The following is a 14,613-nucleotide window of genomic DNA, read 5'->3' as shown; positions in this document are numbered from 1 at the left end:
CTAAATAGTCATGTGTATATGGCTGTATGGTCCTCTACATGTATGTTATATATTGTCATTTATAACAACTCAGTTAGAACACGACTTTTAACATTGCTTAAAGCAATTTTAATGACCAAATCTAGTGCTTTCAAGTCTAAGATATTGGTTTTGTTTTGTAAACGCCCAGATGGCGTCACAATCGCACGTCACCTGTGTCGACACTTTGGCAGCATCATATCTAAACCTTGCTAGTAAGGTAGCAGGTTCAGCGGCTGAACGTGCATGCCAACAGAAGCACAGTCATTATACAAAACTCAAAGCGTCAGGTTTCCTGTTGGCTGGCCTAGCATTTGAAACATTAGGCCCATGGTGCAAGGAAACAAAATTCGTAGATTCAATTGGCAAAATGTTAATTGAAGAAACTGGTGACATTCGAGCAAAACAATTTTTATACAACCGTTTATCTTTGGCTATTCAACAAGGTAACGCAGCCAGCATTTTAGGTACCCACCCAACAAGCAACAAGTTTGACGAAATTTTTAAGTTATAAATATTGACACCAACACATGTAAAATGATTACAATTAACTTTGTTAATAAAGACACTCATTCCTTTTGTTTCTTGCTTGTAGTCGCTAAGAACGAGAAAGAAAAACCAACATTTGAAGTATCGGTAAAGAAACAACCCTGAAACTTGTGACCTATGTCACACTGGAAAAATTACTTTTGTTAGCTATTACCTCGGAAGTCGACTCAATAGTGTAGTACATGTTAGACTACGGACTGAATTATTGTGTTGGAAGATCCCGGGTTCGAAATCGCATACATAGCAGTAAAAAAGATTACCGCTAAGGTAGTGTTAATGAATCAACGAAACGAGTAAATTACATCAGACACCGAGTGCCATCTTTATTACAAATATGGTAACACCATGGAAAAGCTCTTCAGTCATACATAGAAGATAAAGTACAAACTCGATCTCATGCGATAAGGTTTGTGGTGAAGATGCCGCTCTGATTAAGAGTAACCAGTCATTGGAATGGGAAAGCTCGCACAAGCATGGCTTGAAAGAGAAAGTGACATTCAGGACATGCAAAATGTTTTACATCGCATCATTTCTGAGACCTATACCGAAAACACGCGAGCAATTTTGCGTTGACTGGAAAGATAATTCCATTGTTTAGGCGTTTAGCCTGTGGTGAATATCTGATTACAATGGAATGCACAAACATTGAACGAAATTAGAATGATTTTCGAATTACAGATCGTATTAAATTAGGGCCTATTTTAAGGGGATTTATTTTCTTTATATTCTCCAAGATTACAGAAGATCAAAAACACCTAAAGGTTTTTCAATGTGAAGCGTTACAAATAAATTAGTGAACAGAAAGTCTAAAAAATGAGGGAATTTTAGGGAATTTATTCTTTTAAAGTGGACACTGTGTCTTAGTGTCATTAAGTTGATTGAATCCATTTCGAATGACCTGAATTTTTGACCTGTTCCGAACTCCAACGAAACTTCCTTTATCGTTGCAGCTACTTCTTTCACAGCCAACAATTATTATTCATTCAGATATCAAGCGCGGTCCATAGAATTTTTATCAACTTACTCACACTATTCGGCGCATATTAACCACGCAGACACAATTATGCTAGCCAGAAAACTGAATGATCGATTCACCTGCGTCAGGTCCATAGAAATTACACGTTGGTCTGGACACACACAAAACCAATCTCTCATACGGAAACTAACACTTCATTAAACCAATTCCGTCTTTAAACATCAATCGAATGGTTAAACTCAAAAATATGTGTTGCCTTTGTCCCCTTGGTGATGTTAAATTGAAAATTTCTAACTTTGAATGTGTTACGTATAGTTTTACACCGTACCATAAAATCGAATAGCATCAGCTTGACAACTCGGTTTTTATGCACACCGTCCACATAATTGTTATCGCTGCATTGGGTATTCGGTTGTGTTTGGGTTTCAATGTTACATTTTTGTCAAAGAAAACCAAAAGTCGGTGTCGTTTTAACAAAATTCTTACTCTTTATTTATTGTACTCAAAAAAACAATTTGTAATTGATCCAACAAAAAAAGTTCATTTTATGGCAATGTGACTGAAGATTCAAAGTAAAAATTATTTAAAAAAAAGTTATGACCGCCACCCACTGTGTTTTGCTCAAATATTATAATAAAAAATTAAATTGTTTTTCTTCATTAAAAAACTTAGCGAATCATTGTATGATTAATTGACCAGCGCGTTGTTTAGCTCAGCTATTTGTACATTAACAATGCACAATATCTTCATTGGTTTTTCATATCATAGTTGAATGTAGAAAGAAAATCAAAAAAATAATAATCAAAATCTCTGGGATACAAATAAGGAAATTGAATTCAAGAACATCTTATAGAGCAGTTTCAGGAAAAAAAAAGAAAAATCAAAATGCCGAACACTTCTTACAATCTACTTTCGCGGTTGGTTAATATGATGCATTGGCTTCTGTTGTACATTCTGTGGAACTTTCGGAGCGTGTGCCGCTTGCACAGCTTCGGTTGGATAGTCGTGAACACCCTTAACAGTCACTCCACTAACAGTTGTCGTACTTGGCGTTATGTTTGGTGGTACCTTAAGGCAATTACATTTCAAGCTTCATTTCGATTATACGAGGAAAATATCAACACCTACAGTTAGTCCAGTACAATCTTCCAAATCCTTTGCTGGACGTTCCGTGTTCGGTGTTTTATGTTGAACTATTCGCATGCCACCAGCTTTGACTGACATGAAAAATTGAAATTGACATAAGAACATGATTGGCACATTAAACAGGGGATTGGATAAAAATTATTGGTTGAGATAAAAGTTGCTATGAACTGGTGCTATACATGACAGTGTAGCATAAACATTCATACCACAAAATTCGGAAAAAGTCTTGCGAAGTCTTGCTACGATTGTTGTTCTTATATACACACGTCAATCAGTACCCTGACTGTTATGTGTAGACGATACGTTACCCAGTACTCTAAATCATTAATATTTCCTTGGCAACAAATCAACATTCATCAATAATACGATATAAGATATTTTCCGGGGTGGTCGGATGGGGACCACTTAAAATAAACTTATTTTCCTCCTGCACATTATTCGTACACCGTCATATCATGTGGGATAATTTGACTCATTTTGATACATCATGACGAATGTCCCGTTATAGATACAAAACATATTTGGATTTGTGTGGGATCTGATAATTCGGAAAGTATATGTCACTGTTGAACACCTCCGCCATGTACGTAATAAAAGAACCTCATACGTAGAGCGTACACCCTTTGTCTTACAACAGTAAATCTTCTTAATTCATTTAATTTGACACCAGACAAAATGTACAAACAAAAATCGCATTTTATGCTCAGCAGCTTATTGTCAAACAACAGAAGGGAACACTTGTTCAGAACTTTACAAAATTGAGATTAGTGTTTCTACAGTGACACGGAATGGACACGTTGATAAATAAAAATTTCCTGTAATGTCCCACAGGACTTATTGTTCGTTTTCATTAAAATTAAAACTGAGCTAAGTCATGACCCAACGGGTAATTACCAACGTTGCCCGTGTGAGAAAATTTTAATTTCTAATATTCCCTAACCAACCGTTATTTTCGATTATAAACTGTTGTGCAACACTCACTTGTTTACAACAAGCGAAAACAACAACTTCAAACGATTTGCAAGTGTGCGTGTGTGCGAATGTTTGTGTGGTTTTTCACTAAGTTATTACGCATTTGTGCGATGGTCCAACAGCATAGGTGTATCGTGTGTATGTTTTTCGTCTTTCGCTGTTCAAAATTTGTTCGAATACGACGAGCTGTTTATCAACCTTAACATGAAACTAACATTTGCAGCTTGAAGGGTAGCGTAAATTTGCCACAACAGAAATGTCTAGCACGAAACCGGTAGACACTCGATTTTCTAAGAAAATTTGGGAGAAAAATGTATACTTTGCACATACCATTACATAGCCAAAGACAATGTAATTTCTTATCGAAAAATTTCGGTGACAATGAGGAAAATTAGACATCGACATAATAGGCAACGTGGTAGGAATCTGTACGGAATGAAAACATTTGTTGAAAAACACTCAAATAATTTTGAGATAGTTCCGATGTTATCTGATGATGTCTGTTATTGCAGCTGATAATTCTATTTGATAATAACAATTCGAATTGAAACAATTTGCGCAAATGTGGCAACTGGTAACTATGGATTGACCGTAAAAAATAGAGTTTTTCATTTAACTGCACCATTTAAAACGACCAAACGCTTTAAATTGATCAATGAGCCGTTATCCTTATCATAATAAATACAACGTAATGCATTCAGCAAGGCCGAGATTTTACAGTGTTGAGACAAAGGAAAAAATCTTTTGACTGCAACCAACCAAAGATTTATTTCAAATAGCACAGAAAACGAATGATTGTGCTCGGACACAATTTTTCGTCATCAAATGTGTCTTGAGATGGTTTTAGAATACGTAAAAATGGTTTTAGAATACGATTCGCCATGGTGTACGTGCTGTTAACTAACGAAAATAATGCTGAGATAGTAAGGTCGACAAGCGAATGGAAAGTTTTTTTTTTCGTAAAAAGATAAATTTCCAATTAAGAACAATACAAAGTGTATATAAAACCGTTGTATTGAATAATCAACCATGCTTTAATGATCAAAAGAAAATGCAGCGAAAACATTTTATTACGCACTTAATGACCAAAATCTTTTGCCGTGCCTTTCACACTTTCATCATATCGACTATTTACTGCATATTTAGAATTTATTTATCAAATGTAAACAATTAATTACCAGCTGCTGGATGCCCGGCTTTTAGTTGTGCTTCTTCATCGGCCATTTTTACCTCTTTATCTTTTCTTAGCAACTTTTTTTAATTATGAAAAAAAACGAATCGTTTAATACGTCTATCTTTTATCAAAATTGAATTATATCTGCGTTTGGATTTGTACACCACACAATTTATGTTTTGACACGAATGCAAAATGCAGACGACGTTTTGGAACAAGCCTACCAACTTTGTGATAACATAAACGTAGTCAGGGCTTTTCTCGCTTTTCTTCAATCAGAATTTTTGTATTAAAAAAAAAGAAAAATTATATCCAAAACTGAAAAATCTGAACACATTTTGACCTGAGCCTTATGTGATCAATGTTGACCTGATTTGAATGACCATAAACTTGAGTACATATTAATCATGTCAAACTTGACCTGAAATGTGACAAGTTACATGAAAATCTGTATGTAATCCAGGCTTTTTTCGACAAGATAATTCCTGTTCTAATCTTTCAGTTCAAACTGGTTTTTGACTGTGGTCAAACAATCAAAGTATAAAACATGGTAATATCGGCTGGGAGGATACAATTGTATATATATTTGTATACACTGTGTCGAAGCCTGTCAAAGCTGCTATGCAGGGCGTAGATTCTCATGCTGTCTGTAACTTAACAGTTGCATGTATAAAATCCCATTGTCCCAAGAACTGTCAAGTTACAAATTCTTAAAGTTAAGAAAGGCATAAGAATCCAAGGCTGCAAACTTGGGGTGGTCACACAGATACAGATACGCGGGTAACACACCACAGGTTTAGATAAAATGGCGGATTTCATACAAAAATTCACCTCCTGTGACGATTCTCGTCGCCGTGACGATGTGGTGAATTTTTTTGTATATGCAAAATCTTCAGAAGTGGTGTGTTCCAGCGTATCTAATAAAATGGCGATCTGCGTGACCTTCCCAAAGTTTACAGCCTTGTAGAATCTACGCTCAGGGCGCCAATTATCGTGAATTTAAGAATTCGTAACTTGACAGTTGCCACCTCAATTCGTAACTTTTAAGTTACGAATTATTAAATTCTTGAGAATCTGCTCCTCAATTATCATTCGTTCGTAATTTTTGGAATTCGTAACTTGACAGTTCTTATGGGATTTTATACACGTAACTGTCAAGTTACGAATATTATGGGTTACGAAAATACGAGAATCGTCGCTGCTGTTGCAGAACCAAAACAGAGAGACGCTAACAGCATTGTTGGTATCATTTCTCTGAGAACGTTTCTCGGGTATTTCTAAAGCAGTATCGTATTTACTCTGGCGGCAACCAACTCTATTTTACTTCAGAGGACGAATAAATTTAAATCGTTCGATCCCTTGATGTTGTATCGCCGGCTAAAGTACGAATTTTGCTACCAGTGCAAAAACGTTGGTCGCTGGTTCTTTTGTCGCTCACTGTCCTGACCAAAAGCTAAACGAAAACCCTCAGTTTGTTCTTTTAATTATGATTTTGTCTTGCATTCGGTCAACATAATTTGATCATCTCCATGGCTGGAAACATTAACAATGAAATTGAAGGTTTACAACAAATTACTGGAACGCTTCTAACTAAGAAAAACTATTAGGAGCGTGAAAAACTTCACAAATTATCGTATGCAAGGTTGTAAGCTCTACAGATTTTTGTTTTTACGTCCCGGTCAAAATAAAAATAGTTCTTAATGCCGCCCATGCCGCCGACTGATAAATGCTGGACGCTAGATGTGTAGATTTTGTCACTCGAGGCCGACTAATAGGCTGTGTCATTTGTTTTATCTGAACCAGTTCACCCATGGATGAAAAACAGGGATTTCACCATTGAAAAAATGACGAAGAAAACATCAGTTCACAATGTTCAATGAACAGCGTATTAAGCTATGAAAATGTTCAATGTTCACGAAAATTTCGTTTTTGTTTCTTAGTAATTATTCATACACTCAATGCGGACCTGATAATATGCATCCATGACATTCGTTTTGTTTTATTTTTTAGCTGTCAACACTGCTACATGACAGATTCGGAACCATCATTAGAGTAATCAACAAGATAACGACATTAGAATTAGAATGAGTTGACCCATTCATCTTGCGTTTGTCAAGTTTTTTCTTCGTTTTGTTCAAGTAAAACTCAAATTTCACGTCAATTTACCAAGATGGTTCTAAACACCAATGAACTCTTCGATGCCATTGCTATATTAACTCAGGAGCAGAATATGCGCGTCACTGTTAAACAAAGTGCAAAGGGCGCATTGATTTGTGGTGCTAGCTGTTTCGTTGGTAATTCAAATTTCGACACTTCCTTCCCATCTAAAGAACATTCGTGACAAAATATTTACAATTGCGCTCAATCAATTTTCCAGGTGGACTAGTCGCCGGTCCGGTTGGTATGGCAGTCGGTGGCACTGTTGGAGGAATCAGCGCATGGAAAATGTCTCAAGGTATAAATTTGGCATCTCGTCACTTTTTTGTTGGAAACATTGCATCTATTTCGTATTTCAGGGCAATTCAAACCGGTTAGTGAAATTATCAGGAACGATCTCACTGCACGACAGAAGGAAAAATTAATGGAGCACATTATGGCATCTGTGCGGGATCTAGATGTGACTGACGCTGCCATTCTCTTGCCAATGTTAATGGGTAGTGCGTCGATACAGCAAGCAGTTCTGAGCTCAGTCGTAACATTTGTTGGAAAAGAGTTGAATTTGCAAATGGTTAATTGATTGGTCGCCAGAAAGTTCTTGAGATATTACCGAAGCTGTTATTTAAATTCTACGTTTTGTATGTTCGCCTAGATTATTATGAAAATTTGTACGTGCAAGTGGTGCGTGCACTTTTTAACATAAAATATTTTTACCAAACAAAAAGGTATTGGTTGCACTCATTCCAGAGCATCGAAAGAAAATTGATAAACCGAACAAATTCGTTCGTTATACCTATAGCGCTTGCAGCTAAACAATTCTTGGTCGAAGTAACGCACCCCAATGGACAGTGCCCTATATCGAGAAATATTTCACTAAATTTCACCAAATTTCACTAAACAATTCAAACTTAGTGAAATTTAATTAAATCACTCTCAATATTAAGTCCTGCCGATGGGCGAGTCAAATCGAGTCAGTCACCGCTTAAGATCTTAATTGTTCGAAACGTGGATATCTGTTTGAAACCATGGCCACGACGCTCCGACGGACAGTTAAACAAAACTGTTGCCCTGGACGTTTTTCCATTGAAAGTTTTTTGGAATATCACTACAACATCTTCGGAGCTCCGGCTCAAATAAGCAGCAGTAAGTTTAAGATGCTACAAATCATATGGGAATAACAAACATCTCTACATACGTTGACTAAATCGAAGGCTTTATCAATATTATGAGTCATTCGTTTACAATTTCGCTTGTACTTGTAAAAGATTTACATTTGTTTATTGCCAATAATGTAATGTACACAAACAAAATGCAACGTTTCTAGAACGTCAAGCTCAAAATTTCGCTGTAGCTGGACATTATTCAATTATTAAGGAGATTTGCACTGCCAATGTGAGTTATTTCCAATGTGGTGTCGTTGGAAAGCTGAGACTACCAGTAAAGCAAAAGTACTTAGTCTGACTACGATAAATTATTATCAGGGGTCTAGGGTCACTAAGTCTCACGGGTATTACCACGGCAGAGTAAAATAACTTTACTCTGTCGTGGTATTACCAAGTTATAGAGACCACTCTGAACTTCTCCACAAAGAGTGTTTAAAAAGGGCTAACTGTGAATATTGGAAGAGCTACCTTTCTACTGTTACTACTATTCACCGGCCCTATACCCCACGAATTAGCAGCTGTAAGAACTTTCTGAAAATCGGGATTCTTAAACTTTGACGAACGAGACAATACCAACTACGCTGACGTCTACTGTCGTCGAAAGTGATTTTATTGGATTTAACTTTCATTCAGCCACGCTGTGCGAGGTCTGAGCTGTAAGAGATATTTTTGTCTTATAAACTTAGAGAATGTATTTTACGTAATATGTAACTCTATAATGAGTCTTACGGTTCAAACGGTCCACTTGGTTTTAACAGGTTTTATAGTCAATTACAGTGAAGAATCGCCAGAATCAAACCGACAAAAAAAATAGAAAATCGCAAAGAAAAATCGGCAAAGTGTGAAGAAACGTCCAGAAACATAAAGAATTGAAAATTTGTCTTCAGACTGACGATTTTTCTCAGTGTTTATTCAGATTCTGTCATTTTTTCTCTGCAATCGTCATCATTATTGCCTGATTTGTTAAATCACCTGAAATGGTGAATTTGTCTTCAGAAATGCCAAAATGTGTCGAATCGTCGAAAAAAAATCTTGCCGATTTATGTTTTCTCCAATAGATGGTTTCCCGAAAAGTTGTATTTCCGATTGTCCAATATTTCCGAAAAAAACAACTCTAATATGTAGATTATATGGCTATAATAACCACTCTGCTAAAACGCCGAAAAACTATTTGTTCATTTTCAAAATATTGCGCCAAAAATAGCCTCTAGCGGACTAAAAGCCGAAACGTTACGTCAAAAAATGTCACAATATCACATGATTATGCGCTGTTTATAAAAAAAACTTTTTTTGTGTGTTATGTCCACAAAGGAAATTATAAATAAAAACTTTTTCCATTCTATCAGTGACTCTACTTCAGTCGTTGGCAACGTTTGCGTTTTAATATAATTTTTTTTTGTAAACATCTCAAGTGATTTTAAAGTGATTTCCTTAGTTTAGTTTAGATTAATAAAGAAAAAAGAACGATTTTAATACGGTGAGTAGGCAAATTTTAATAAAAATCGTTAAGCGTCTATCTTGTCCAATGTTCAGAACGATAACCCAATTCATTGTTCAGCTACAATAGAAAAATGAACTAAATTTCACTGAGCATATAATAGGTATAGGGTATGCATCCATGACCTTAAGTCTAGCATTTTTCGTCACCAATAAAATTGAAACGTTCGGTTTTGCAGGTAAATGATTTCGTTCGGCGTAATTTATTAAATGAAGCCAACGAACGTGTGCTCTTATCAAAATTACGTTGTACTTAGCAATATTTTTGAACCTTCTACAGTATAGATGTTATGCTAAAGTAATCGCTATCACGCATATAGATAAGTTGATGAGTCAATTCGATCCTAAGTCGAGTCTGTATTGTACTCCAAAAATGTATTGTTTCCAATAATAATGCTCATTCAGTTGACACCACCACACACACTCTTAACAAATTTGTGTTGTAGTGTAGTCATTAGTTAGCTGAATTTTTGTTATTGCAAATGCCCGCATAATACGTTCCAAATGTTCTTCGGTCTCGTCAACAACATTTTTTTTTTGTTTGTAAAGACATTATACTGACCTCGGTAATGACTCATAACTTTGCAAAATATTCTTGCAACAATCCGGTTTTATTTTTGTTATACTTTGTAAACACTCAACGTTAAGCCTTCTTCTCGTTCTCTGGAACTTTTTTCGTTGCAGGTGTTTTTTGGCAATGTAATGTCCAAAAAATGAACTAAATTCAGGTTTCTCCATATTGTAAATTGACGATATGAAACGGCTATCTCTTTGAACAAAAGAATTTATGATTTAAAATGTTTGTATTCGAAAGCACAAATTATGCAACGCATAGTCAGAACCATCATTGACCAGCCGGCCTTCTAACATTATTTATTTCTTTTTGAAGAATTTACTGAAGACCTCAGTAAGACGTAATTTAATTCTCGGACTTAGTACGGTGATAGGAGATAACCAGTTAAGGTCATTGATAAACATTGATGATGAATTTACATACCAAGAGAAATAGCATCAAATTCTGTTCGCATTCACACTTTGGTTGTCTGAGATTAAGATTATCACCACCGAAACGCAGTGGTAAAATTTTAATATCTGAAAGCCGCTAAATCAGTGAATCAGCTGCCAATCATTTTGACAACGAATCACATGAATGTTCTCTGGCATATGTTTTGAGTGCATTTAATCATCGCACGATTTTTCTTTGTTGTAAAAATAAAAAGGCGAAAAAAATGGTTGGTGACTAATGAGCCGAAACTGGTTCTTTTGTCTCTCGTGAAAGATGACACTATCCTGACTAATTTTGATTATAATGATGTTTCAGTGGTGTTCCGATCTATCACATATTTCCATATCCATCTGTGCTTATTGTTTGCAAATATTTTAAATAAACAATATCGTGACGCAGATGCGACTCTGGAATTTTCTTTATTTATTAAAAGAACCAAATTCCGGATAATCAGACCGATCATATTATGTTTACAACATTCGTTACACATTAGCATTATGATTCAGAGGAATATCGATTGCAAATGAATTTGCAGCCCAACTGATAAGCTTATAATATAAGGTTTCACCAAATTTTCCATTTCTCATGCAGTGATAACTTGAGGCTAATTTAAATATTTTTATCTTTCCAGATAGGCAATATGAAAGTGTTAATAGTTTTGGTAGGCGTTATTGCAGCTGCAAGTGCTGTATCATTTTTCGAATTGGTCCACGAGGAATGGAAATCATTTAAGGTAAGAAATTGTTTTAAAAATCGTAAAAATTGTTGCTCCCTTCACTGCAAGTCATAATAAAAATGATTAATCGACAACTGAACGGAATGAAATGGACAATCAAATGTTCGCCTCATACGGGTCATTTCAGAGGACCCTCATAATAATTTCCCATTTAATTTTACTACAAAACGGAATTCACATGAGGATCGCATAGTAAATAAATGATGAAATCTGTGTTAAACCGATGGTTGTATAATCTCGGCGTCTCATACAGTATGATTCTGTGTCAGACAATCTTAAAATGCTAACGGACAACAACAGCGAAAAAAAATGTATTTACGTTGGTGAGAGGAAAATAAGAAACGAACAAGCAAACAAAACTGGAAACTGATACACTGGCCACGTGACATGTTGCGTCAGCAACAAATTAATTGACCAGAAAAACACACTTTAAAATACTTGTTGTCCGGTCTTGCGATTATTATTGTCGTTTGACGTAGGGTGGCTACTATTCCGACAAAGAAATTTGTTTACTTGTCGGTACCCTACAGTCGACATCAGAGAAATGTATACATGAATTTTCTGCAGCTCTTTTTCAGCTGGTCCACTTATAAAACAGATGTGTTTGTGCGTCTTTATGCAGGTGAATCACGTGTGTGTTAGTGGTAAAACCGTGTAAAGACGCACCAGTATATACAATGTTAAAAGAGAGTCGAGATTTTGACATATCACCCATTGAGCTCAGTTAAATTAACTGGTTTTTTCCCCTGTGTTTACGCTCTTCTAACACTGTATAAGCTGAAAAACAGCTGAAGCAAATGCCTTAACTTCACTGACGTTTCATGTATTTCGAAAAGTATAAACGATTTCAGAAGTACAGTAAAACGAAAGAGTTATTGAAGCTCGAGACTCGATCAGTAAACTCTTACCATTTTGAAATGTCGACGTCGAGGTCGGCGTCCTGATATTTGGAAATGTAAAACGACATTCCATTATTGGGTCTTTCGTCGACGTACATTCACAATGTTCGAGATTTTTTTTTTAGTATTTCAAGCCACCCTAATTGAATAATAAAATCATAATGTTAGAATATCGCACACAGCTTACTCAGCGCTCAAAAAAATTCACTTTTTCTCTACGTCCTTTTCCGTTTAGATAGAAAGGGTCACATGCAATTAGTTTTTGCACAATAGTGAACTGTCGGCGTCGTCGGCAGATAATTCACAGTCTAAGTTCAATAGTGTTATGGCATAGTTTATTGCTCCTTTATTCTCTAGACATGTGACAGGAGGCTGTGGTTCTATTTTTAACCCAAGCTTATCGCTAATCAAACTGATAATGTCAAAATGAAGCTAATTGAAAAATCGATTGCAATGATGCGGAAACACAGTAGAATATCAATTATATTAATATTTGTGAATAATACAATATGCGGAGTAAGAACTTTATCTGTCTCCCCGTTCCCCAGCAATTTATATTCTACGTCTTTCGGCCTCAATTTCGTTGAAAAGCTAGTGAGTGCAAAGTTCAATGGAAGTAACGCATTTTGTAGCGAATGTTGAACCACAAGTTATCACTAATCGCTAGTTAAAATGAAATTACTGCTATAAGTAGCGAGTGGCGACAGCGTGGCATAGTTTCTGAAGAGTTTGATATTAAGACTTTTTGCTGTGGTCATCTCCAGCATAGTTTTTCTGTTTGAAATTGCACTCAGTCAGAACAAATTCACAGACTTTGCTGAGTATTTAAATAAAAACAAATATTGTTTTTTTCAGGCTTCTCATAGTAAGTCGTATGATGATGATACCGAAGAAAAATTTCGCATGAAAATTTTCATGGAAAACAAGCACCATATCGCAAAGCACAATCAGCTCTTTGACCAGGGAAAAGTTACATTCAAACTCGCACTGAATAAATATGCCGATCTTTTGCCGCATGAATTCACTGCCCTGAACGGCTACAACAAGACATTGAAGTGAGTTTCTCTATTTCGATTGTTTTATTTTTCTGACTCAACAAACTAAACGGAATTTTGTTTGCTTCTTTTAGACGATCAATGGTCACTGGCGAACGTGTTGAGGAGGGTGTCACATTCATTAGTCCAGCTAATATTGAGCTTCCAGAAACCGTTGACTGGCGTAAGAAGGGGGCTGTAACTCCAATCAAGGATCAAGGTCATTGCGGTTCATGTTGGTCATTTTCCGCTACTGGAGCCTTAGAAGGACAACACTTCCGAAAGAGCGGTGTCCTTGTGTCATTATCCGAACAAAATTTGATTGATTGTTCCGCGGTCTACGGAAATAATGGCTGCAACGGAGGCTTAATGGACTACGCATTCAAGTACATCAAGGACAATGGAGGAATCGATACTGAGAAAACGTATCCTTACGAAGCAAAGGACGACACATGCCGTTATGATGCCACAAACTCCGGTGCCACCGATAAAGGTTTCGTTGATATCGACCAGGGCAGTGAGCAGAAAATGAAAGAAGCCCTAGCAACTATTGGACCAGTATCAGTTGCCATCGATGCCTCTCATCAATCGTTCCAATTTTATTCGGAAGGTGTGTACTACGAACCGGAATGCGATTCGGAGAATTTGGATCATGGTGTTTTGGTGGTTGGCTATGGTACCGATGAAGCAAGCGGCTCCGATTACTGGATTGTGAAAAATTCGTGGGGAACGTCTTGGGGCGACAAGGGATACGTCAAAATGGCTCGTAACAAGGAAAATCATTGTGGCATTGCAACATCTGCCAGTTATCCTTTGGTGTAAATTGAGATTCGATGGACTGCAATTTTACGTTTTTAGTTTTGATTTTTTTTTCAATTTTCTTTTTTTTTGTTAAATTTTTATGTGTACATCTGAAATGATGCTAGGATCGCTTAGAAGATCTGCATTCAGTCAATTCAATCAGTTCAGAATTTAGAGGCTAAATGATTTTCAACCATTCAGTTATTACAACATTTTATTTTGATTATGCCGAACTGTTTCAAGTGGAATCCTTTTTTGAATAAACGATTTTACCGAAAATAATTTTTGTATTCAATGGAACCGATGAATTTTCAGACTGGAAAGATTAGGAATTTTCGTTCACTTAGCTGAATCTGAAAGAGATTCCGAAAAGACCCTACATCAATATGCGAACACATATAAAAAAATCACCAGTTTATCGTGGCGACGACAGTCATCACGGGAGTGTGGTGTATGTAATGTACAAACGTGACTTCACCAAGGTT

The 14,613-nt window shown here is 36.2% G+C and overlaps 3 protein-coding genes and 1 long non-coding RNA gene across 5 annotated transcripts; 2 read left to right on the top strand and 2 right to left on the bottom strand.

Annotated features, from left to right (window-relative positions):
• Positions 1-2,061: 2,061 nt before the first annotated feature.
• On the bottom strand, positions 2,062-10,228 carry LOC119068897. The gene is made up of 2 exons (XR_005086239.1): positions 10,178-10,228; positions 2,062-2,210 (listed from the first exon to the last, which is right to left on the bottom strand). It is a non-coding gene; the product is annotated as an uncharacterized LOC119068897 (long non-coding RNA).
• Positions 2,207-5,021, bottom strand: LOC119068892 (death-associated protein 1). The gene is made up of 3 exons (XM_037172761.1): positions 4,840-5,021; positions 2,672-2,760; positions 2,207-2,611 (listed from the first exon to the last, which is right to left on the bottom strand). Exons 1-3 carry the CDS (start codon positions 4,883-4,885, stop codon positions 2,450-2,452), a joined length of 297 nt encoding a protein of 98 aa, XP_037028656.1. The 5' UTR covers positions 4,886-5,021; the 3' UTR covers positions 2,207-2,449.
• On the top strand, positions 6,870-7,716 carry LOC119068890 (protein C19orf12 homolog). The gene is made up of 3 exons (XM_037172757.1): positions 6,870-7,129; positions 7,213-7,290; positions 7,352-7,716. The coding sequence occupies exons 1-3, from the start codon at positions 7,006-7,008 to the stop codon at positions 7,570-7,572; spliced, it is 423 nt and encodes a 140-aa protein (XP_037028652.1). The 5' UTR covers positions 6,870-7,005; the 3' UTR covers positions 7,573-7,716.
• LOC119068878 (cathepsin L) lies at positions 9,430-14,410 on the top strand. 2 transcript variants are annotated; one of them, XM_037172717.1, is made up of 4 exons: positions 9,430-9,632; positions 11,294-11,391; positions 13,149-13,348; positions 13,423-14,410. In XM_037172717.1, the coding sequence occupies exons 2-4, from the start codon at positions 11,299-11,301 to the stop codon at positions 14,147-14,149; spliced, it is 1,020 nt and encodes a 339-aa protein (XP_037028612.1). In that variant the 5' UTR covers positions 9,430-9,632; positions 11,294-11,298; the 3' UTR covers positions 14,150-14,410. The 2 variants fall into 2 exon arrangements, with proteins under 2 accessions (XP_037028612.1, XP_037028614.1); XM_037172719.1 differs by having other exon boundaries at positions 9,480-9,632; positions 11,290-11,391; positions 13,423-14,402.
• Positions 14,411-14,613: the final 203 nt, after the last annotated feature.

Source organism: Bradysia coprophila (assembly GCF_014529535.1).
Source record: "Bradysia coprophila strain Holo2 chromosome X unlocalized genomic scaffold, BU_Bcop_v1 contig_20, whole genome shotgun sequence".
NCBI classification, from domain to species: domain Eukaryota; kingdom Metazoa; phylum Arthropoda; class Insecta; order Diptera; family Sciaridae; genus Bradysia; species Bradysia coprophila.
The sequence above is the reverse complement of the archived record's forward strand: the minus strand, read 5'-3'. Positions and strand labels throughout refer to the sequence as shown.